This window comes from Zootoca vivipara, chromosome 6 (genome assembly GCF_963506605.1).
Source record: "Zootoca vivipara chromosome 6, rZooViv1.1, whole genome shotgun sequence".
Taxonomy (NCBI): Eukaryota; Metazoa; Chordata; class Lepidosauria; order Squamata; family Lacertidae; genus Zootoca; species Zootoca vivipara.
Genome location: NC_083281.1, coordinates 48371847 through 48398050, shown reverse-complemented (window position 1 = coordinate 48398050; position 26204 = coordinate 48371847). Strand labels below are relative to the sequence as shown.

Genomic DNA, 26204 nt, shown 5'->3' with positions numbered 1-26204 from the left:
ATCCCCATTCCCACATAAGCTGGGTCCACCTCCAAGTGGAGTCAACTTGAGTTGGGTGGGCTTTGCGTTGCATTTCAGGACAACCTTGCTCCTGGCTTTTGTCTCTCTCTTTCTGTTGCAGGGCCCAGCTCTTTCACCGAAGCCGTGACTTACATCCAGTCCCAATACGAGAGCAAGAATAAGTCATCCAGCAAAGAGATCTATTCACACATCACTTGCGCCACCGACACCAACAACATCCAGTTTGTCTTTGATGCTGTAACTGATGTCATCATTGCCAACAATTTGCGTGGCTGTGGACTATATTAAAGCCCTCTTCTTTCCTTTCTTCTTCTCCCTTTCTTCTCTTCCTTCCCGTTCATCCTTTGGGGAAGCAATCTCATGGTCAGATCAACCGGTTTGTTCTCCGTTCCCCCCTCTCAAATGTTAGGCCTACAACTGTATTTGAGATGGAGGAGTCCAGTACCCACTTCAGTATTCATGCGGCGGGAAAAAAAGATGCTGTGAAGGTAACACTGTCACTGTAAAGCTTTGCATTCACAGGACAGTTTTATCATGCAAACATTGGGGGCAGGGGGAGTGGGGAGGTAGCCTGTTGCCCCTTCTGAAATGAAGAGGAAGAAACAGAAGAAAATCCAGCACTTCTTCCCCTTTCCCCTGCTTTTTAAAAAAGGTTTTCTCTGGCTTTCTCTTCATGCAACAGGAGCCAATATTGAAACTAATGCAAAGGAGGCTTCACCAAGCCCCTCAGTATATGTGTTTCAAGAGCCAAGTTGCTATCATTATTTCCTAAGAAGGCAATCCAAAGCCTTAAGTGTTTGACATTGAAGGGACAAACTTCAATGTACTGTGGCAGATGTGCGGATACGATCTCCAGTGGGTTTTTTTTTAAAAAAAAAAACGTGTTAGTGGCGACTTCCGAAGATGGAGGGGCTGATTTGGGAAGAGGACTGAAGGCTAGTTCTTTTTGTTGTTCTGTTTCAATTTTTCAATTAATGCCCTCCCCCCCCCCCCGGGCAAAAAAAGAGAAAACACTAAAGCTGCCGTTTGATCTGTGAGGTAAAACATACTGGTATCAGATATCTATATGTCTTGCTTCACAGAATAAATAGCAAAAAAAAAAATGAAAACGGCTCAGATTGAGCACCCCTCCAGAGCTGGGTTTTTGTTTTGTTTTTGCCTGTGTCTTCTGCACCATGTCATGGACACTTGAATAGTGCATTAGTGGCAGATTTATAGTGGACTGTCTGCACATCATTCTGCTTTATTAGTTGCTCTGAGATGCTTTGTGAGTGTTACGAACCCATTATTGTCACCCGCCAGGCCATTCTTGTACTATAGTGCCAAAAAAAAAGTGTGGGGAAGGGGTGGAGGAACTAGGAGCATTCATGGTATGAAAACTTACAGGATTTTAGCAGGAAGTGATGAGGCATAGCACCCATTGCAAACAAAGCAATATGTACACCCCTGAACCTTTGCAGAAACAAACTATGTTGAAAGCAAGTTCCTGTATAACTGCCTAAAGCTTGATGATTGCACATTGAAAAGGATTCTCAGCCACATAAACACACAGATGCACGCATACCTATTTACAGATCTCCCAGTATCACATCTGGTTTTGCCCAAAATACGTATTGGAGCATCATGAAATGTTGACTCTCCAAAGCAAGCCAACAGGGACCTCCCCAGTTTCCATCTCTTTTTTTCCTAGTTCCTTAAGAAGGTCAAAAGACAATAATGGCAAACACATTTCTCTTAGAGATTTTTGCCCCACCCCCACTGCTGCCGCCACCTTTTTTTCTTTTTTCAAGCACAGCCACAAGGAAGAAAGGCAAATGACAGCTGTTTATTATGGGATCAGTGTCCCTCAAAAATGCACATTTGTTTTTTTGTTTGTGCAGCATTGTTTGCATCAGAATGCCAGTCTCTCCCCGCACTCCATTTAACCTGCATTTGCCATTTCTACTTGGAATCTGATAAGCTAAAACACAAAACCTGTTGCAAATAACCCGCCTGTGATAATTTCAATGACCTGCTTGCAAATTTCGCCCTTGCCTAGAAACTCCCAGCGTGGGCTGTGCTCTAGTTTGGATTCCAGTGGTAGGGATCCTTCTCCACATTTCCTTCTGGGCAGCCTGGGGTGGGGGCACACGCCACTGGTGGGCAGGGACAAAGGCAAAAATGGTAGAAGCAACACTTGTTAATTTGACCTTTGTGCAATAGGCGAAGTTTCTGAAAATTCACCCACCCTTCTCTATCCTCCATCGAGGCACTCAAGAGGCATTGCCAAAGTTCAAGACTATATTCTAAGTGGGCCTGAACTTCCCCATTCTTAATGTACCCCACTCAGATGATAAGGAAGCCCACATAGATCAGCCCTGGGACATGTTGCAGAGTTCCCTCCAGGGAGCAGAGGTTCTTCTGCAACAGTTTGCCTGGAAGTAGAAAGTTAGAAAAACCCAGATGCCAAATGTACCTACATTGCTAATAACAGTTTTTACCTCAGTCTTTTGAAAGTATTCATCATCGTTTCAAATCTGTCTTTGGGGTAGATTTGCTTTGCTTTGTTTCTATTTATAACCCTTTCCACAGTCTTGTGAGGGTTATGAGGGGCAGCTTGCTGATAAATTATTCTTTCTTAGACAGTCCTCAGCTATTAATTGGTAAAAGTGCTTGTGATCCACCTTGTAGGAATTGTGTGGTTTCAGTTACGTGTGCTTAGTAATCAGATTTATAGGAGGCGTGGGTTGTGCGGTCTGGGTGCATGCATGTTTGCAAGAGGCAGATTCACACATTGTGTGTTTGATCCAGTACAGAGGCCCAGAGACAGCGGTGTTACTGCTAAATTCTGAAGTGTCCAAAAGTTCAGGCAGCTTTGTTGATCTATCGTATTATAAGCTCCCCCCCTCCCGGTCATAGAACAGTGCACTCATTTCTATATTATTTCCAAATTGATTTTTTTTCTGGAAGCAGATGACACAGAAATTAGCACTAGGCTTGCAGTACATTCTACTATAGTTCTGGGAGTGGCTTTTATGACATGTCAAAGCTCAAATATAATGTAGAAGTTAATAGGGGGGAATTGTGAAACTGAATAAACCGCCATTTGAATGCAGCCACTGTGTCTTGGTATCATGCAGAGGTGAGGGGCTGAGGCCTTCCCCCCCCCCCTTTTCAAGGAGGGACCGGGCAGATCCTGTGTCTTCAGGTAGCTGCTGCTATCCTCAACCCCCTTTTCCAGTGCCCTGATGAGTGCCAGGCAACCATGATTGCAATTGCCTTGAATGTCCCAGAGGGATGCTTCATTGCCTTGGTGCATTGTGGGCAAGGGTGAGTGATCAGAACCAGCCCTGCTTAGAGTGGTTGCACTTTTGCTTCAATAGGGCCATAAGCATGCCAAATCACACAAGAAACATTGTGATGTGACACACACTTCCAAGAATACCATTTCTCAGTAGCTTGCTGGGAAGTGGGGGACAGTGAGCCTAGTGCATGGGCAGGCTTAAAGTGAAGAAATAAACAATCCAAGGATGGAATCAGGTCCAATGGAAGACAGAGTAGGATTTGATCCAGAGCAGAGAGGGGTCAGATGCAGGACTTGGTGGAGCAGGTGGGCAAGAGACAAGTAGGCAAAGAAGCAAGATTGGAAGGAGGAAGGAAGGGCCAGGAACTCAAGGAAGGTCTTGTAGGAAGGGCTGGGCAAGGAGAAGAAGAAGTCCAAGGACAGGTTGGTGGGTTTGGAAGTTTCAGGAGGTAGCATAAGGCACACTCAATGCACGAGTTAGTCCTCCCTGTTTGGGAGGGACAGGGTTGCAGAGACTGGCAGCAATTCTCCAGGGTTTCAAGCAGAGGGAATTCTCAGTGCTACCTGGAGATGCCAGGGATTAATTTCGGAACCTTTGGCTTGGAAAGGAGATGCTCTGCCACTGAGCTATGGCCCTTTCAGCTCCGCCTCATCCCAGGAGTTGTGCATAGCTTTGCAGAAACCACTCTGGCATGCTTCCAAGTGTGTTCTCGTTAAGGCTTTCCTCAGCCTTTCATGAAGCCTTCACCAAAGTTATCCCTGGCATTCTTAACAAAGTACACAGTACCTGGGAAGGTAGGTTTCGTTAAAACAGATGTGTGCTCCCCAAATGAAAAAAGAACACATGCTAACGCCTGAAGGCAGTAACTGTACTGTAGACAGAATGGCAGTAGCTTAGAGGTGGAGCACCTGCTTTGCATGCCAGAAGACCCAGGTTCAATCCCCCGCGTCTCCCAGCAAGGCTGGAGAGCCACTGCCAGGCAGTGCAGACCCTAATATGCTAGATGGGGCAGTGGTCCGACTTGGTGTAAGGAGCTCTCTAGGTTCCTATTTATCCCTCTTCAGTAGGCAGTGGTAGGTAGAGCCAGGGCCAATGGAGCTTTGCTCCATCCTTTCCCCCATCTCTTTCCCTTTTCCCCCTCTCTCTATTCCTTCCCTTGATCTCTCTCTCCTAGCACAGCAGGCTGCCAGGAGGCGGGACAGATTCTATTTCTGAACTGATTGCTTGCAGAGGGCTGGAAATTAGTCTGAGGGCCGCATGTGGTCTTCAGAAATCCTGGGACTGTAGTCAGCAAATTGTCCTGGGATCAAGGCTGACCCTTCTTCTCAGCAAGCAGAGTGAAATGAGGAGGTAGATGAAGGCAGGAAGTGAAACTTTCTAAAGTGTTGACCTCCACATAAGGATTTGGAGCCATCATCACTAGGGATCCCTAATGAAGAATTCTCAGCAGCCTCACCAAACTTCAGTTCCCAAGATTCTTTGAGGGTGAGCCAAGTTGTGGCCATTAATGTGGTATAAAGTCAATATGTCAATAGAACAAGGGGCACCTTCAGTGATTTGTCTGTTGATTTCTGGCGAAATACTAATACGTTGGGATTAGTTTTTCATTAGATGAAGTTTTCATACCCAAACTCCAATGAGTCATCCACAAATTGTTCTTGCAGTGTTATACCAATGCCCATGTGGACTTTTCAACTTGGGTTTCCTCTGGAGTGTCAGCAAGCCAAATGCAGTTTCGGAATGATGTGTGGGTAGGTGAAGGTGACAGAAAGAGAGAAAACAAGAAATAGGAAAAGACCTCAGACTCAAATACGTAGATGGGTAAAGGACATTGGGTCACAGCAACAATAGTAACCAAGTTGAGCTGAAGCTAATATGGACTGAAATGTGCATGCCTGATATATGAATGTGAAATTTCAAAATAGATATGTTTATTCTGATGAGTGAATTCAAAAATACAAATTTCGAGATGGAATTGTTTGCATTCGTTCTATAACATTGTCTGAGAGCTCAAGTCCCTATGTCATTATGGATTATTGGTAGCAGAAGGTGAGTAAGGCTTGAGAAGCCCTACATTTCACTGCCAAACCTTGTAGCAAGGCACCAAAATGTGAGCATTAAAAGACGGGACTCAATATCCCAAACCATAATGGGCCTTGAATCCACGGAGATGTAGGGAAGAACTCTTGGATTTCTTCATCCCACATTTTCAAAGCAAACTTATGGGGAATCCTAGTTGTGCTCATTTTTAAGAGCACAAAATCAGGTGGTAATTGTTAGTAAAGCAAATGTTGCCTGGAATATGCACCTGTACAAGATTAACAGAGTCCTGAGACCTCTTCTTTAATCTGCTATTGCCTTAATCTCATGGCAGTTGAACAGGACTTTGATCTCTCTCTCTCTCTCTCTCTCTCTCTCTCTCTCTCTCTCTCTCTCTCTCTCTCTCTCTCTCTTTCTCTCTGCAATTATACATGATCAAGCTTTCTTTAGCACCTCAGCCCTTGCTTTTTCCTGCAAGACCAATTGCAGTCATTAACAGTCGTTAACAGTCATCAACAGGTTTACCACTCCTATCAGCCCATCACCCATTCCCATCACACACACCTCTGACTATACATAAGGGTCTGGTGACTTCTGTTTCAGTGTATCTGAAGAAGTGTGCATGCACACGAAAGCTCATACCTATGACAAACTTAGTTGGTCTCTAAGGTGCTACTGGAAGGATTTTTTATTTTTATTTTGACTGCGTCAGACCAACACGGCTACCTACCTGTAACTAGCAATATACTAGTTGCCCTTGTAAAGCTGTGCCACTACTAAAACCAGATGTGTGTCTGTGTAATTAATTTAGTGCCAAATTTTCAACCAAAATTCTTCATGTTACAATGGCCCTCTACAAGGACTGTTAATCACCAGTGGAGGCTGATCTATGAACAAGGGCGAACGAGGCAGTGCCCACCTGCCCCCACAGCCTCAGTCTGCTCTCAGCCAAGCTGCCTGTCTTTCTATTTGTGACCATTGGAACTGCCTGTCAGCTTTCCCCTTCTTAGTCTCAGTGTTGCCCTTGTAGAATTCAGCCAGGTGGAGGAGAATGGAGATAAAACTATAGTTGACCCCACCTGTCATTGCCTCTGGCGCCACCTACTGTTGACCTCCCTGCTTTCCTCCCTACCATCTCAGTAGGCACCAACCGCCTCTGTTAACCACAGAAATCATATTCATTCCACTCTGCTCTTCCTTTCCTCTTTTCCATTGGCAGAATAGAGCGCTGATGTTCTTGAAATGGCAATAACTCAACATTCATTACCAAAGTAAATCCCTTTGTGGGGTCACTTAGAAAAAAACCAGCTTGTTTCTTTAGTGTTTATGTCTTTTCCAACATTAATGTGCCTGTGAGGCTCAGATTATGGGTGTAAACATAGTCTGTGTTTTAAAGTAGTTGAAATTCTGCATCCAGTAAATCCAATTTCTGCGTCAAGTTAAACTGGACGCCACAATCTGTATGAATTATGTAAGTTTAGCATATGTGCACAGTTTATTCTATTATTTCGCATAATGCCTTTTGGAGTTGTCTTTTTAACAACAAGGGAGGGGCAAAGACATTAAAGCCTTTAAAGTCATCACCCACGCATGTTCAAATTCAAGCATATTGTCACAGCCATAAGAACTATAAACTTAGTGGTTGGTTGGTTGGTTGGTTTGAATGAAAGTTGAGTTAGCAGGATGTATGTATCTACCTTATATTCATGGATAGCAATTGCACAGCCATTGTTGTGCAAATCTGACTGTGAATTCCTCCTGTGATACTGATGTCCCAATAATTATCCTATGTCCAGATAAGCAAGAGGACTTATGGGAGTTCAGGGACACATTCCAGCGGGGCAAGAAGGTGCAGAGTGAAGCTGAGGAGGGGTGTGGCCTGGAAAAAAATGGTGCTATGCCAGATGAAGCCTGGGGAGAGTCTTGAGGTCCAGATTGAGAGGCCAGGAGGGCTGCATTTGGCACACACACACCCCTCAAGCCTAAGGTTCACTACCACTGCCTTATGAGTTAGCCACTTACCAGAGGACTGAAGCACCTTTCCTAAGAAAGGCTATGACCTGTGCGGCTTTTTTATTTAGAAAAATGGAGGTGGGGGGTGGATAAACATTAAAGAAAGATCTTAGTCATAGGGTGGTGTTACTGGATAAAAACGAGTGGGGCCTGTATGAAATGTTGCATTGTATCCTTCTAAAAGAAAATTTTAGGGTCCCAACCAGCCATTCTGGCAAAACAGAGCATCCCGTGATCACCTGTGTTTAGTGCTCACGATCATTCTTCATTGAGCTGCTTTCTGTTGGAGAGTTGCCATCTTAGTTGTTTATTATTATTATTATTATTATTATTATTATTATTATTATTATTATTATTATTTGAGAAACCTTGGGATTCCTCCAAGCATGCTGACACACATACACCCCTCTTGTTACTCAGCAGCCTCATTTAACTACTGTCCTGTCGGCACATACCACCTGTGTTTGGTACTGGAAGGATAAAAACTATTTCCATTGCCGTCTTGAACCACTGTTTTAATTCTGTTTTCAGCTGATGGCAGAAAAGAAAGTTTTGGCAGTATTCAAGGCCTTAGCGTGGCAGTGACCAGCAATTTCCAAGCTGGGGGGGGGTTTATTTTTAAAAAAACAACACACACTATTAAGTCTTCTTTAGGGGGAAAGGCTATTGAGAATAATTGTAGAATCTCTGCAGCCTTCTTCTTAGGTTAGATTGGAGCAGAGGATTCCCAGTGTTAAAATCAATCATCCAATTCTAATAACATTGCTAAAACATAGGATTAGTATCATAAACCATAAGAAGCGCAGTAAAAAAAAGAAAATCTACTAAGCCAAAGGCAAAACTGGAAAACAGAAGTTGTATGAATTGTCTAAAGACTTAGGGTTGTATCCAGCCCCAGAGCAATGCTACTTCAGGGCCTTGGAGGCATTGAGGGGAGGGGATTAAAATGGTGGGTGCAAGTAAGCCATAACCAACTGGGCTTCTGCACTGGGAGGGTGGTGGTTTTCCATCTTCCTCTGCTGGAGCCTGAGTGGCTGTAGCCAGCGTTTTGAGTCAGCGTTTTGCCATTGGCAGCTGCCTGACAATGCTGCCTCCTGACGCCTGGTCTGCTCAGTTACGTTCATCTTAATGCGTGAAATTGACATAGCACCACATCAGTAGTAACAGCAAGGTAATCTCTTTATTGAAACCCAGTGGATGGTCACAAAGGACAACTGTGCCGAGCAGTGAGCAATCTTTCGAATTTGCTCTTAACTCACCTTTCTTCAGTCCTGGAGCCCCAGGTGGGATACATGCAGTCACCCCCAAGCACTGCTTAGGTTCAGCAAGGTGGTGGCCAGCAATTCTTAATCAGTCTGGATGTTAAGCAAAACAAAACAAAACAAAAAAATCCTCTGTAGGTCTTTGCAGAAATAAGCTGCATTGAGTTCAGTGGGTTTGTGTGTGTCTAGGATGGGGGCCAAGGAGTCTTTCTGAAGTCAAAAGCTCACTCATTCCTTTGTGACCTTTCTTCAGTTGTCGTAACCGAAGGGATCGCCAAGCTGCAGCTTTTGGATTTCTTTTTATCTTTCTTTTTTTAGTGAGCCAACTCAGCAACCTGCAGTTTTGATTATGACTTTGAAGGAGCCTGATGCAGCAACCTTGTTGAAGCTAAGCAAGCCTAGTTGTGGTTAGTGCCTAGATGCAAGATCTCCAATATAACTTCCCTTGTGTTCCAGGCAAGCAGGGTCCTATATAAGTGAAATAGAATAGGGTCGGGGCCGACCCTACCACTAAACAGGGTGTGGCATCTGCCACAGGGGCAGCCATGAGGTACTGAAGGACAGAGCTCTGTGTCTTGAAGCCTGCCCTCTGTTCCCTAAGCTGCTTTCGAAGTGTGGTGGAAGAAGCTGCTCCATCACCAGTGTTGAAGGTAGGGATGGCTGAATCGGCCCATTTCCTTTCTCTTAAGTTTTTCATTTTTTCCCATCTCAAATTCAGTTCTCCACATTTCTGCAGCAATTTGAGATTAAAAATAACAAATCCTAATGAAAATTCATCAGCACAGTACAAATTTCTCCCAATAAGTATATTTTCGTGTGCAGTTTTGACTAATACACACACTTTTGCAAATGATTCCCCTTAAATAATTGTTTGTTCATGTTATTTTCACTAATAGATGCATTTTTAATGCATGTTTTCCCTTAAAATATGCATTTTTAAAATATTTTTTGATTGGAGAACTGAATCACAAAATTTGGAGACGCGCCAATCTCTAAGGATATCCATGTTTCCAAACTCATATTATTATTTCAGAAAATGTGAATTAGATAGTTTCTCATTAAAATGCAAGCAAAATTGATTTCCTCCTCCACCTCTAGTGGCTCCTCTGGCTGCTAGTAGCCACCTCCTCTGGCTGCTGCTAGTGGCTCTCCGGGGTCCTTTTCAGAGAGAATGCTTACTCATCACCTGCTTCATGAGATCATCGAAACTAGAAATGCCAGGAACTGAACTTGGGATCTTTGGCATGCAGAGCAGGTGCTTGACTGCTGAGCTAGAGTCTCTGGGACAGAGCAGCACTTTCCTTTTGGCAACAGAAGATGTGTCCAGCCATTTTGATGCGTACCAAATGTGCACTGTGCCATTTGTGCATGTGGAAGCCTGTTTCTACATGCACACATCTGCCTTGATGCATATGGGGGGGGGGGTTGGCTGTGAACCCTAGGTTTTATGTGCAGCACATAAATAATACTGCTGCAACTGCTGAAGAACTTGGGGTAGCCTGTCTCCCTCACCCCACCCCATCCCTCCCACTCTTCTGGGAATCCTTGTGTTTTGCAGCGCCCCTACCATGGGTTTATGGTTCTGCATCTTAGCCTTAATTAGTTTATTTTAAAAGTGTCTCTCCCCCCACCCCCACCCCACCTAATACAGAGGATTTCCCTTACAACTATTTTCTTCTCTGTAGATTTGGTTCCGTTTTACAACCCATCGTTTGCAAGATGACAGCCAGGGTAATAAAGTAGACGTGCTTTTCACACTACAGTTGTACCTTGGAAGCCGAACGGAATCTGTTCCGGAAGTCTGTTCAACTTCCAAAATGTTCAGAAACCAAAGTGTGGCTTCTGATTGGCTGCAGGAAGCTCCTGATGCCAATCGGAAGCCACGGAAGTCCCGTCAGACGTTCGGCTTCCAAAAATAGTTCGCAGACCGGAACAGTCACTTCCGGGTTTGCAGCGTTCGGAAGCCAAAACGTTTGAGAACTAAACTGTTTGAAAAACCAAGGTATGACTGTACTTTGTGCTTCTCTTAGATTTTCCTTTATGGCTTGGAGAGATTCTTCATATTCATTCAGTCCTCACTCATTTATAGACTCCTCTAAAGAGGGAACCAGGGGTAGGGTAAGGAAGCTTCTTTAGCTTGAGGGACACATTCCTGTCTGAGGGGTCATGTGCCAAAGGTGTCGCCAGAGGCCAAAGTGGCCAGACTAACAGGTATGAGTCTTACCTTTAAACTATATTCAAGCCACACATGCCAGAGATTTCCACTTTCTCTCACACACAATTTCTGTCCTTCATCCTGCCAAGCTAGAGACATTATATTAAGTCACACTCCAGCTGGTCAAAAGCATTCAAGGAGAGTGTGTAGCAAGGCCAGTGAGGGGTGTTTCCTGAGTGGAAGTGGGTGTGGCTTGGAGAGAGTATTGGGTGAAGAGGCCTAAGGTTCCCCATCCCTGATATAAACCAGAGTGCACTCTGAGTTGCACCTTGAAGCAGGCTTTCAAGCCAAGACTTCAGTCCCACTGCCTGCAGATGGAGTCCCTGTCAGAAAATCAGTCATGGCACCTATCAGTTGTTTGATGGGGGGGAGGGCCTAAACTGGTGGGTTTGCCCAATTTTTGACCCTGGTTGCACACATGCACCCCTGGCAACAGTACTGGGGGATGACCCACATGCAAAGTTTGCAGACACAGTTCATCATCCAGTTAGGACAACCTCCACCAACCTGGTCCGCTCCAGATGCTTTGGACTACAACTCCCATCGTCTCCATCCTGCACTGCTATATGATGCTAGGGCTGATGGGAGTTGTAGTCCACAAAATCCAAAGGTTGGGGAAGACTAGGCTAGCTATACACTTTTAAAAAGCCTGCTTCTCGTGTGCGTGAATCACTAGATTGGCACAAACCATTTTGCCCTTGTCCTAATGTAACAATTAGGCTACATTCTCTAAGCTTGCATTCCAACCATCTTTATACTTGGTCGTCAATGGCCTTCCACCCTTTTCCCCCCACAGTAGATTTTTTTATTTTTTTAGAAAAATGCTTTAAATAAATAAATACAAGAATTTTGAAGGGGCCTTGATGCTTGCTAAATCCTACTTTTTCTTTGCTGGTTAGTTGCTGGATCTTGTTTTTAATTTTTTTTGCACCTTTGATTGTTCTGAACCATTATTAACTGTCATTTTGTATGGAGTGCAAATGACCGTCTGTTGATTTAATAGGTCTTTTGATTCTTATTGTAATAATTTATTGGCTGTCCGTAATGTATTTATTAGTTACCAAATGTTAATAAAATGCCAGCTCTTTTCTAGCGTTTGAGATATTTTATTGGGTTTTCCTCTTCTGAGAAAGCCTCAAGGAAATCGCAGAATGATTAACAGTTTTTGTCTGTTTTGGGTGAAAAGAGGTACTGTTTCACACAGTGCATAGTTAAAACTAGAAGACGCCCATAACCAAGTTGTAGCAATGGCCACTCACTTGGATGGTTTTTTAAAGAGGGTTAGATAAATTTGTGGCAGATAAGGCTATCAATGGCTACTAATGATGTTGATCTGCCTCCACTGCCAAGGGCAGTATGCTAAGAATCAAAAGTGGAGAGAGCACTGTGGCACTCAGGTCCTACCTATGGGCATCCCATAGGCATCTCATTGGCTGCTGTGAGAACAACATGTAGGACTAGATGGGCCTTTGGCCTGATCCAACAGGGCTGTAAAAATGTTGGTGAGTGGCATAATACATGTTTCTTCATAAGGAAATTTCTGCCCAGTGAGGATTCCTCCATGGTAAGTAGAATGTTTCATCCTTTTTGCGCATTAAGTGGATGCATGGGGTAAGGAACTGGATTGGTGACTGCTGTACTGAGTTGGTGACTCCCAATGAATACACTTTCAGCTAAAGTTCTGGACAAAGCCAATGGACGTACATATTGTGTGTGCGTAGAAACTCTGAAGTAAAGCTGCAACCCTAAGTACGCTTACTTGGGACTCTGTGGACCACAGTGGGACTAACATTGGAGTTAACATCAATAGGGCTGTGCTGCAGGTGTCTTTTTGAAAGGATTAGACCAGCGACAAACAACACGATGCCTTCCAGATGGGATACCAACTCCCATCAGCCCCAACCAGCATGGCCAGTGGTTAGGGATGGTCCAGCAACATTTGGGCAGCTCCATGTTGGCTATCCCTGGAATAGATTAATTACCAGTATTACTGGATGGTGGCTGATGGGCAACACTGACTGGGGCTAATGGGAGTTGTAGCCCAAAATATCTAGAGGGCTGCATGTTGAGGAGACTTCTGTAGACAAGCTCTACATTCCTAAATCCTGCTCATGCAAATGCCTGCAAGGCTTTCCGCTTTCCTGCCATATTCTCCTCATTGCACCATCCCAAACCATTCTTCCAAAGGGGAGATTGCTTTGTGCCTGAAAGTACCTATAGTACAGTAGTCATTATCTTACACAAGATGCATTCACTAGTTGGCCGACCTGCTTGGCCAACCTGCTCTTTTCCTACATAAGATCCCCATCCATTAATACATGGTGGCACTCAAAGCAGGAAAGCAAGAAATTCTCTGTGTAACAAGTGTTATTTATAGGGTTTCTGGACAGTCAATTCCCAGTACAGTATCTGAATCCCATTTCCTGGTTCTGACTTGGCAAATTGTTTTATGGGGTGGTTTGTGTTTGACTTTCGGCGGGTTTTAATAGCCAGAACTGTTGCAATGTACTCTTCTTTCAATTAATGCAGGGATGTTTAATTGTGATGCAGTAGAGAAGCCAAATGGCCCAGCTGTTCACAGGAACAGGAGGTCAAAGAGGCCCCTTTAAAACTCTCTCTTGGGCTCAGCCCTGACACATACATGCTTCCCTTGAGGGCAATGCCTCTTTGAGAGCCAGCAAAGACTAACTTTAGGGTAGCCATGTGATTTGCAGACTTCTTTTTCCATCTGCCATGCACTAGAAGGTATTGGTGCCAGCTTAGTTTAGGAAAATGATGAAAGTCTGTCCCCTCTCTTTGGGAACATGTGATAGAAGGCAGATAGAGGCAGATAGGATTCTGCACGGTATAGTTGCAGAAATGAGAAGGATAAGTTTTGCTCCATCCCTCATAATAGGGATGGAGGGCCGTCATCCAATGAAGCTGAATATTAGAAGATTCAGGACAGACAAAAGGAACTGTTCTCCATCGCTAAACTATGGAATTTACTCCCGCAAGAGATAGCGATGGCCACTAATTTGCATGGCTTTAGATTAGACAAGTTCATGATGGATAAGATTATCAGTGGCTCTGAAAACCAGTTGCCAGGAATTACAGGTGAGGAAGAGTGCTGCTGCACTCCTGTCCTGCTTGCAGGCTTCCCAGGGGCATCTGGTTGGCCTCTGTGAGAACAGATTGCTTGATTCGATATGCCTTTGGCTTGATCTAGCAGGGCTAGAATTATATCCCTGTTATCTGATTCAACAAGGCTTTTCTTATGGCTACAGGGCTTAAAGCCAATGTCCACCCCACAAGTGGTGGCAGGCAGAGGGGAAGCTAGGAGCCAAAGAAGCCAAGTTAGGTATCTTGTGACTTCAAGGAGACTGGTACCTTTTGGTCAGGGTTGCCAGCTTTCTCAGTCAGCCCCCGTAGCTGTTCCTTCAACAGCAGCACGCAGTGTGCACACATGAGCCGGGAGAACACTGAACAGCCTTCTCACCTGTTGACTTCTACACCTGCTGAAAGACACAGGAGCAGTAGATTAGTACGTTAGGACTGTGCCAAAAAATATGCTTTGTCTTATGATAGAATCCTGCTGCCCCGCTCCCCATGATCACTGGGTTGGAAATAGGCACCCCATTCCTACCCACCCCCTCATTTCCCAGATGCATACCAGAGACAAGTACACTCTCACGCAGCCAGCTATTCAAAACCAACAGGTTTTCTATCAGTCAATGTCAAGAAACATCCAACCGGGAGATACCTAATATACAACAAGGTCAGGCTTACCCCACCCCTAGTTGTCACCTGGGACAAGTATTCACTCTCCATCACCCACCCAAGAGGAGCACAGTTCCATGCTATAAAGGACTCTCACTCCAGCAGTATGTGACCACTTCTCCTCTGGCTTAGTATATGCCCTCCCCTTCCCCAGCACTTATAACAGGGTGTGTTGATTTTGGGAAGTGTCCTTACTTGGCTGGAGAACTGCATTGTAGAATTCAGAGAAGTGTCCATCTTAAAAGTTGGCTCTATTTTGGTTTGTGTGTTATTTCAGAAAGTGTGGATTAAGTAGGTTTCACCTTTAAATGTGAAGTTAATCAAATTTCTTCCCTCTTTCTACTTGGTAGCCATCCTTCCTGTCATCAAACGTTTTAGTTAAAGCTCCGGGAGACAGCATAACTTCCCCCCCAGAGCTTTTCTAAATCAGGAAGTGTGCAGGCAGCCAGGAAAGCTGTGGAGCACTAAGGAAATGTTTTGTGGAAATGTTGGGAATGGGGACAAACACCACCCATGGCCATCTTGTAACAATAAATTAAGCTCAACCCTTCATTCCCCCAAATAATAAAGAATGACTCTCTCAAGTGCCCTAAGAAAGAATACAAAAAAATGGGAAACTCAAGAAGGACTTTTGGATGGTATTTAACTTACTTATTAGCTGACATGAACAAGATAATAATGGAAACAGTTGATAGGTTGATAGGTTTCTACTTTCTGCTGCAAAAACCATAAAGGGGTTTTGTTGATTTAATTGTGTCTTTGTTTGCTTCTGTCCTTATATGTATCATATTTCTTAACTCAGTGTATTATTTTGGTGTATTAATTTATTTATGCTGGGTCTGTGACCATATAAGAACATTTATCTCGCTTTGGACGTGCATGTTTTATGCCTATCTGCATCATCTTTTGAGGAGATATGCAAGTGGTGGCACTATGGCTTGGATGGGGAAAGTCAGGAGGAGACTCTGTGCTGCTGTGGTTTTTTGAGATGTCAATACTGATCAGCTTCAGTGTTATGTACTGGAACTCAAAGAGAGCTCCATAACTGAGCCTCCAGCAAAATGCACTTTTGACCCTCGCTATGAAGATCTTCAGGGCGCTTTTAAAAGCTCATGTATTTCAAAGAGCAGCATTTCCTGATCTGGTGCCCTCTGTATGTTTTGAACTACAACTCCAGCTGACTTCGGCTGGTGGACATGGTAGTCCAAAACCTAGGTAGTCCAAAACCTGGTCCAAAACCAGATTGGGGGAGATTTCAGTGGTTAATTTTTGTGTGTGAAATTCCTGAAAGCTATGGACCATTTTTTAAATGTTTTAGACTCTTTCTAAGATGCTATTTTATAACTTCTTATACATTTTTATACTTTCATACCATTATAAAGTATGTTGTTGTTGTTTAGTCGTTTAGTCGTGTCCGACTCTTCGTGACCCCATGGACCAGAGCACGCCAGGCACTCCTGCCTCCCACTGCCTCCCCGCAGTTTGGTCAGACTCATGTTGGTAGCTTCAAGAACACTGTCCAACCATCTCGTCCTCTGTTGTCCCCTTCTCCTTGTGCCCTCAAGTATAAAAATGTATAAAAAGTTATAAAATCCGCTAGTTGTTTTTATGCTTTAAAGTATTTTAGATTCTGATTATAAACTGGCTTGTGAGGATTATATCCTTAAAAGAAATCCTAGAAATATTCTAAATAAAGGTGTATATGTCTCATAAAACTATATATATAGTTTTAAACCTGGGGAGGCAAGCCCTTGGGAACCAAGGTTTGGGAGTAAGAAGAGTCAAATGGTTAGAGAAGATACTGATTGGAAATAGCTTTCTTGAAAGGCAGGGTATCAGTCCCTCAAATAAATGAGGCCTGTTTGGGGCTGCATCTGTTTATGGAATGATTAGCGCTAGACATAGTTCCAGGTAATGGCTGACTTTTGTATTTCTTTGAGCCAGAAGCTCTTGGAGCAACCTGAAAACTGCCCTAGCCTAAGTTTTAATGATTTCTGTGCAACACCTCCTGCACGCCATGTTGAGCCAGTCTGATGCTTCCAGACTGTCGCTGCTTTCAGGTGGGGTCCAATCACACACTGGCAAATTCAGTTTTCTTTCATTATAGCTGATTGGGTTGTTTTGCACAACAAACCTGCTTCCCCCAAAGAGTGGGTTTTTGCAAGAAGAAAAGTGATGGTGAAGTGCCTGGGAAAGTGTACTGATAACCTTTCCTTTGACACAATTCCATCTAACCTCCCTGAAAACAAATCAGACTGAATGCTCATCTAATCTCCTTGTAAACAAATCAGAATGAAACGGGACATTTTCCCATGTCCCCCAGCAATATCTTTTCTCTGTCCTCTCCACCTAGGCTCAGCCCTTTTTGTTTGTTTCTTTAACAAACAACCATCATGTTTTTGTTTCTTTAACAATCAACCATCATGAAGGGTTCTGAGAGCTCATTGCTCTGAGATGTTTTTGCTCAGCCTTCTCCGGGCAGCCTACTTGCCATACAGGTGTGTCAATCCGGTACTGTCCCTGGACAACAGGGACACTTGGAGGGTCTGGTGTTTTGGACTACAAAATTCCTATCAGCACGAACATCATTCAGCCGTCACAGCTGCGGCTGATGGCTATTGTAGCCCAAAGCATCTGGGGGGCAGCAGGTTGGGAAGGGCTTGCCGATCGGAAGGTCGACAGTTTGAATCTCCGCAACGGGGTGAGCTCCCATTGTTCGGTCCCAGCTCCTGCCCACCTAGCAGTTCAAAAGCACATCAAGTTCAAGTAGATAAATAGGTACCACTCCAGCAGGAAGGTAAACGGCATTTCCGTTTGCTGCTCTGGTTCGCCAGAAGCGGCTCAGTCATGCTGGCCACATGACCTGGAAGCTGTCTGCGGACAAACGCTGGCTCCCTCGGCCTATAGAGCGAGATGAGCGCGTAACCCCAGAGTTGTCCATGACTGGACCTACCTTTTACCTAATTGACAGATATGGCAACTGTTGTTTCTCTGTAATTCTCATGGGCATATCTTTCCAGGAGAGCTTTGTCCAAATGACACAGCAAAGCTAGGCGGGAAATAGGTGCTGAAGACATCATAACACCACCCATTTTCTTGGCTTCACTTCTTCATGATATGTAATTCTTTGGGTTTTTGGTACACGTGGATCTTTGACCATTTCTCAGTTGCTGGTTTGGTAACTATTCTCTTTCTCTAATCCTAACTTTCTGTTTCTTTCTCTCTGTTTCTCTCTCTCTCTCTCTTGTTCTTTGTCTTTCTTTCTTTCTTTTCTTTTCTTCCTATATGTGCCTTGCCATAGAACCGCATGCATGAGTCTCTAATGCTCTTCGATTCCATCTGTAACAACAAATTCTTCATTGACACCTCCATCATTCTCTTCCTCAACAAGAAAGACCTGTTTGGTGAGAAGATCAAGAAATCACCTCTGACCATCTGCTTCCCTGAATATACAGGTATGTGATGGCTGCGCCTGAGGTGCTAAAGATCCCAGCTTTGGAGCAAACGAAAAACAACAGACTGGCCCATGCAGAAGAGTCTGCGGGAACCCCAAGTGTAAACCAGGAGATATTTGATCCAGTCCTGCTTGTGAGATACTGTAACTCCCCTAGAAAACAGACTACATAGTCTGGCTGATTGCCTTCCTGTTTTCTGCCCAAGGCATCAGCTGAGCTGCCATGATGTCACAGAGAGTTGGCAGATTCTCATCAGTGGGAAGGGAAGGAAGTGTCCATCTATGAGCAGAGAAAAAGCATCAGACTAATCATGTAAGGCAGCTTCTGCCAGGCTGTGCCATTTCACAGGGCAAGTGGGGGGTTGCATGTTTAAAAGCCCCCCTCCCCAACATAAAGACACTCCCAGTATTATTAATATATATTTTAAAAAACTAGCATGTCAAGAAAATGAGTGATCATTGAGCCTCAATACATACTAGGGGTGTGTGTTTCAAATATGCATTCAGATTAAGGAGAAATGGTTCAGGTCCACCTAATTTAGTGGACTCACCTCAGATTGATCTGGAAGTGGATTTGGCAAACAAAGCTGGTTTCAGGAAAATAGCTCATTATATTCTGAGCCCAATTCCCAGATTAGCATCAGATCACATTTCCAATAACTTTATTTCCCACATCCTTACGAATCCTACTTCTAGAATACCAGTGAGGAGAGTGCTCACTCACAAGTTCCCTTAGGCATCCGGTCGACCACTATGAGAACAGGAAGATCTGACCTTTTTGAGGCCGTTTCCTAAGTTCTAAGAACCGTATGCACAGAGGAGTATGTTTGGCTTGTATTAGTCATCGTTCCCGTGAATACATTTTGCTTGCAGTTCATTGAGAAGTCCCGCTTGCAGGCTTCCCATCTGGTTGGCCCCTGCGAGAAAAGGATGCTGGACTTGATAAGCATTTGACCTGATTGGGTTGTCAGGCTCTTCTCCTGTTCTTATTTTAGAGCTTAACTTGTGCTGAGTTTTTGTATTTTTATTTTTATAACGTTTTTATTTATTTTAATTTTTTAAATAAATAAAAAATCTGTCTCCTGCCCCTCCCTCCCTCCCTCTCTATGCAGGTCCCAACACATACGAAGATGCTGCAGCCTATATCCAAGCACAATTTGAAAGCAAAAACCGCTCGCCCAACAAGGAGATTTACTGTCACATGACATGTGCGACAGACACGGGTAACATCCAGGTGGTATTCGATGCCGTCACCGACATCATCATTGCCAACAACCTCCGAGGCTGCGGCTTATACTGACCCCTCTCCCTTTTCTCCATCCCATCCTGTATAGCAAGCAACTTATTTGGAAACAATCACAGCGAGAGGAAAATAAAATAAAATATTTGAAAAAAAAGGCAAAACAAAATATGAGTCTCTCTCACACACACACATGCAAACACAAACACAGTAATAATAATAATATTAATAATGATGATGATGAATCATGCAAGTTGGTAAATAAAAAGGCATAATGAAAATTTTTATATAAAAACATTTTTCCTTTTCCTTTTATTTTTTTATTTTAGTTTGCCTCAAAAGAGTAATGGGTAGCACTGACGCCCCTGACATCACCTTAAAATCCTTCCTTTCTGCTAAAGTAACGTCGCCTGCAAGCCTATACCTGTTGACTTGGGAGTAAGCCCCCATTGAACGCAGCAGGACTTACCTCTGAGTAGACATGCATCGGATTGCACTAAGTCATGGCAGGTAATTCATTGCAAAAGATGCTTTTGGAAAACAACAAGAAAGAAAAAGACCATACTCCGAATTTTTCTAAACTCGCCGTCCACATAGCATAAGATACTACGTGAGTTTTAAAAGGAATCAACTTTCTTAAAAAAAAAGAAAAGAAAAAAGTGGTAATGTTACTTTTTTTAAGACTCCTTTGTGCATAGGGTGCTTTAGGGTATGAGCGGGGAAGGATGGCTTCCCCTGCCCAGTTCCTGTGGATTTTTTAAAAAAAAAGATGTGCCACCATCTAAGTTGCTGTTGCACTGCATCATTTGCCACAGGGGCACTGGGCTTTCAGGGGTCCTCAGTTCCGTTCAGCTATGGAGTAGTTAAAACCTATTAAAAGGGGGGAAACTGGGGGGGGGCTTACGGGGAGAAAGAAACAGAATAGGGTTAGAATAGAGGTGACAGGCCAGCACCCTTCATTGACCATGTTTATATATATATATAATCCTTCAGGAGTATAAAGAAAGGGGCCTGCTTCTGTCTCTGCTTCTTTAAACCAGCATGGGAGACTGGCAAAGGGAATTTCTATCAGCAATTTGAAAGTTGTATAGTTGTATCCCTCCCACCCCCCGCAGGTCAGGTTGTCTCTCACAAACAGTCCGTGCTCAAGCTCTTTATGAAGGAGAGATGGTGGGGAGAACATCCCCCCACCCTTTATCACGATTTAAGTACAACTTTTATTTGGCTCTCGTTTGGAGGATGACTCCGTTTCTAATATATTTGTTTCTGGGTCTCCATGCTCCCACCCACCCCATATTTATGTTCAGACCAGGCCTCCTATGGGGCCCCCCTCCCCCCAACTCTCCATATCTGATTCTCCAGTGCAGATCCTCTTCACGAGTAGCATGAACTTTGAGCCTTTGTATAAAGACACGCAGCCTTCCATATCGCCTCGGTGTCTGATGTCCTGGATTTTTGGAATGGTGGCTGTGCAGTTCTGTAGGTTTGCTGTGTAAAACCTGGTTTTAGACTAGTCTTTACATTTAGAACCTAAGACAAACAAAAAGAGAATTTTGTATTGATGATGTTGATGATCGTGATCATGAAAGGGCAAAGAAGAGAAATTAAAGATTTGACTTCCTTGCGGATTTTGTTAAGAAAGAAAATAACAGAAAGGTCTCGCCCCACCCCTGATTCCTCTTTTGCTTTATTTAAAACACACACACACAAAACACAAAGATCTATAAACACACACACACAAACACACACACTGGCATTGTGAACCCATTCTAAGAGAGACATTTTCTATTGGGCTTGGTTCCAGTTGCTTGTTGGCGCTGGTAGGGTAAAAGCTTTGAGCAAGCAGAAGTCTGATCCATACAAACTGCCATCTTAGGTCTTGGCAGATTCTAATGGCCATTAAGACGCAGAACCCAACAACCTTTCATATAGTGGGTGGCCAGCTATCGGGGATCAGCCGAGAAAGTTCAGGAGCTGCTTGCCCAGCCAACAAGACACCCTACATCTATGGGGAATGCAGCAAAATAATAAAATAAAATAAAACGGAGGAGTTATGGGCCTCCCCGTTTCCCTCTCCCATTCTACTATTACAGGTGCTGCTTTTTGCTCAGGGGGGATTGGATAACACGGAGGCAAGTCCCTTCCTTTCCCCTTGCATCTTACTCACCTTAGCCATGACCTTGTAGGTGGTAACATTTAGGTGCAAAAAGATTGTCAGCAACAGAATCCCAGTGGGAATTGTTAGTGGCTCTTTGTATTTTAATCGTTGCTGTACTAATTGTTGCCCGCTCCAGGAAAACGTTCTCTCCCCAAAAGCCTCTTGTCTACACGATGATCCGACACACCTGCCTTCAGAGTGGGCCAGGCAAGCAGAGAGGGATGTCTCTTTAACTTTCTCGTTTAATAATGATTCACTGTTCTGAATTGTCTTGTTCACTCTCTGGATTTGTATTTTTAAAAATAATAATAATAAGCACAGCTGTCTTTGGCCTCCCTAAATGCTCTTGTCTTTGACTTTTTCCCCTCTGAATGACACTGTGTTATACATTACCAATGTCCTTTCCTTTTTCTGTTTAATTTTTTTAAAAAGTGGGTTAGTTTAAATTGGGAGGGCATTATTTTTGTTGTTCCATTCTCATTTTTAATCCCCCACCATACTTCCCTGTGAATACTTTTTTTTTCATGATGCTTCCTCTTCCTCCCTCGCACCCTTGCCCTTATAATCCTTCCTTTTAGTGAATGGTGTTTTCTCTCTCTTTCTCTCATGTGGGGGTGTTTGTGCTGCAAAAACAAAAGGGGGAAAAATACAAAAAACAAAGAAAAAAATAAAATAATCTCTTTAAAAAAATAAAAAAATACACCAGAAAAAAACCACCAAAAAAAGTAAAACAAAAACAAAAATCGAATGTAGTGTTTACATCATTTTAAAAGCCACCATTTTCATGACCCTTTGTCATATCTACTTTTTGGTTAGCGATCAGATGTCTTCACGGTTTCACTTTTAAGAGGTACCTTTGCTGGAAAAAGCCAACTGCACCTGTCTAAAAAACAGAATAAAATAAAGAGAAATTCATATATATATATATATATATATATATATATATATATATATATATATATACACACTCACACACATGCACACACACACACATATGCATATATATATATATATATATATATATATATATATATATATATATATATTCATTCATTCTAAAAGCGCCAGGTCTTTCTAAGCCTTTCTATTACCAATCGGTGAGGTTTCTGTGATCTTATTAGACACTGCCAATTTCTTTCTCTGACTAATGGAAAAAAATTCATGTGTAGCTTAATAAAGAGAATGTTTGTCTGTACCTCTGAGGCTCTTTCTCTCTCACCTTCTGATTCTACAGTCGTTTTATTGTAAATATATATATATTATGTTCCCTCACTGGTTTTCCTTTTGAGCAAGTATATGTGTATGATAGACATATCCTGGGATCTTTTATAGAGTCCTCAAACAAACCCCCCTCACACTGGCACCCCCGAGGATACCTAGGGTGGTCAGCCACTTTTAGTGAGTACCAATTGCCCTCTTCAAGCACCCAAGGGGGTGGGGGAGGCAGCAGAGACAAGTGCAATAACTCTCCCCCCCCCCAGTTGCTATCTTCGCCCTCCACAAGTTGGAAGGTGACTTTCTGAAGTGAGGAGCCTCCTGTCCTTGTGGACCTCACCCTGCAAGGTAGTACTGTGACTTCACATGGAGAGGCACCTTCCAGGTTATGGAGGGTGACACGGGGTTAACTTAAGGTTGCATACACAACATTCATTTAAAGCACATTGCCCCTCCGAAAAGGCGGGAGGGGGCTTGGAATCATGGGAACTAGAGTTTGTTAAGGGTGCTGGAATTGTAGTTCTTTGAAGAATAAACACGGTTCCTAGAATTCTTTTTTTGGGGGGTGCGCTTTAAATGTATGGTGTGTACATTGTCCTAGTGCACTTCTCCGAGTGTCTGTTGAGCGGAGAGAAAACTGAAAAGGAGGTGAAACAGAATGGGGTACCTAGGAACAGGGCATGGCCAGATGACACAGTTCAAGCTCTCACTTCTTGAGGCTAAAACTGACACACAATTTATATATGTAAATCCTTTGATTTCAATGGGCCTCGATATGCCTGACTCTACAGTGGATTTCAACTATAATGTAGGCATCTAGCCCAGGACCGGCCCAAGAGGTTTTGCCGTCTGACTGAGGCAAAACAGAAAATGCCGCCATCCTCCCTCCCCGTCTTGCAACCTGACAAGGATCTTGAAAACTGGATTTCTTAAGTGCGCTAAGAAACTGTAATTGTGCAGTTGGACCCTGTGTATACTCAGCAGTAACCATGCTAAATTTCATGGGGTTTGCCTCCCAAGTATGTGTGCATACGATTGCAGTTTAGGTATCATTCCATCCCGTGCCCCTGGCAGTCCCGGGAACAGTGATTTTACTATGCATTGTGATAATGGGATCGTGCACTTGATCGGCCACCGTCCTGATCTAGCAAGCTCTTCTTTGTGTGTCCGTCACTTGAAGAGTTCTGGTGCCGGTCCACCCGTCCACCCCCAAACACAGCCTTTATTTGAAGAGTGCTTTCAAGTCCTATTTTGGGAAGTGTGGCTCATAGAAGCTAACAGCAGTTGCAGGAGGCTTTACCCAGAAAATACCCCAAGTCCCAGACTTATTTGTCTGTGAAATGGACACAATACCTACTCCAGCCAGGCAAAAGAACTCAAGGAGGGGAGCTAGTGAAGGGTTTGACCTGGGGAGGGGTGGCTATTGAGGCCTGGAGGGCCCTATTTGGCCCTTAGCCCTGAGGTTCCACAACCCTATAAGATATGCAATGTATTGTGAAGGTCTTTGTATGCCTTCCTGGCAAGACTGGGGACTGGGACAGCTCTCCAGAAGAGACAGAGGTGCTCACTCTCCTTTGGCGAAGGGACAAGAATCCCCCAAGGGTGATAGACTTTAAAAGACAATGGGCTTTAGCTGCTGGGTCTCACAGCAATGACCTCAGCACCCTTTTGGTTTTAAGTGGAGAGGAAAAGGGGAAACAGAAAGACTTGGAGAGACCAAAGGCAAAGGAAGGCAAAACTATTTAACCATTAACACCAATATAGTTGCAGATGCCACACCTCCTTCCCTCTTCCTCTTCTGCAAGAATTCTTTCTCCTTTACAGCTAATGAAGCAGTTTGAACATGCATACATATGGGGCCAAAGATTGAAAGTGTCATAGGATACAGTAAAAAAAGTGAGTCCTGGGCCTAAAAAGGCTGAAGATGTGTGCAGATGTATTTACACATGCATCTACATCCCTTGATTCATCTTCACTTGTATAGCAGCCGAAGGTAGGGGCCACTTTGAAAAGTCTTTGAGGTGGTATGAAAACTCTCTTTTGGGAATTAATTAGTTACTGTACTGTCTTACTCAGACTTGGAATTCTCTTGATGCTGCAGCTTTCAAGTGTGATTCAGGGGGGTGACAATGGACCCGTTCAGTCCTCTGAAAATGGCAGATGCAGGCATTTCCGTTCCCTAACAGAAACAGAGTAAGAACTTTTGCTCTTAACTCTCAAATCTATCCATATAGAACCCTAAGATTCTGTGAACATCCACCCTGTGCTTTTCCTTGTCCCTGGGATGATTCACCTCCTCTGACTCGTGAAAGAGTTTACTGTGTCTTTGCAAAGAACGAAGTGTCCATAGCAGGTTTTTTGTGTTGCTGCTGGAGCCTTTGTATTACTAGGTGTAGATAAGCTTTATTGTACTAGTCAAAGGCCATGACAAAACCATATACGGTAAACACCATCAAAGAAATAAGTAAATATAAATCTAGATATCTAGATATAAAATCTATATTAAAAACAGAAGGATTATTACTAAGCATCACTGAATTCAGAGTTTTTTAAGCGTTGGTTTTCACAGGAGCTCATGAACCAGATTTTTTATGGGAGGCTCCGGTTGGATGACAGCTGCAACAGGCAAGAGTAGAATCCCCTTCCAGCTCTCAGGGGAATCCTCAGCATTGCTTGGCTACTCTCTCTTTATGGCTAGGCCTTGTTTTTCAGGGAGTAGAGAAGGAACAAGGCAGTTGCACAGAGTGCAACACAAGACTTATGCTTTGTTTCCCCCCCCCACACTCCCCTTCTCATTTCAGAATCCACATACAACTTCCCACACTCATTTCAATAATTTAAGCCAGAAAAGGTCTTCTTCCAGGATATCCCTGTGCAACCACCTCACAGCTGGTGACAGAAACTGAACACCTTACACCTGAGTGGTTGTGTGAATAGGTTACAAACCAGACTTGAGCTTTAGCTTCCAGCACACACTGGGGCATAAATGACAGAACGAGCACACCTATGTCCCTCCTGAAAGTGCAGCCAGAAAGTAAAAAAAAATATTATGAAGCAAAAGAGCACAATACAAACCTCACTTTGCTTCATCCAAAAGAATTGATCTAAAGTTCAGGAAAATTCCCAATCCCTTTGTTTCCCTCTCATTTTCACCCTTCTGATAACTGAAGTGGGTCAGTCGGATGGAGAATCCAAATATAAAGACTGCCACCATGTGGGTAACTGAGGTGGCATTGATGGAAGAGAGTAAGCAGAAAACAGCTTTTCTACTTTGATGTCTTCAAATATATCCAGGAAATGTACTTCGCTTTCAAAGCAATTTGAGGAAGAGCTTTCAGATCAAGTGTCCAAATAGTGAACCCATAGGAGATCTACCACACATCGGCAACTTCAACTATAACATTACTTCTGGTAGGATGATACAGCCCCTCCTCCAGGGTAAGAGAGCTTGTAGTTTGACAAACTATCTGTATGGATTCACTGAGACTTGAGAGTGATGGGGAGAGAAGATGTGCAAAGTGTTCAAAAAAGAAGTTTGTTAAA

The 26204-nt window shown here is 43.6% G+C and overlaps 1 protein-coding gene across 3 annotated transcripts in view; it reads left to right on the top strand.

Annotated features, from left to right (window-relative positions):
- The window catches only part of GNAO1 (G protein subunit alpha o1), a 181147-nt gene extending 158799 nt beyond the window's left edge, over window positions 1–22348 (top strand). Inside the window, exons 7-8 of one of the 3 annotated variants that reach the window (XM_035117116.2) lie at window positions 17896–18049; window positions 19161–22348. In XM_035117116.2, the coding sequence (XP_034973007.1) occupies window positions 17896–18049; window positions 19161–19348 (342 nt within the window). In that variant the 3' untranslated portion in view covers window positions 19349–22348. Of the gene's footprint in view, window positions 1–121; window positions 11933–17895; window positions 18050–19160 lie in introns of those variants that run through there. The other 2 variants (XM_060275937.1, XM_035117115.2) reach the window with 2 other exon arrangements.
- Window positions 22349–26204: the final 3856 nt, after the last annotated feature.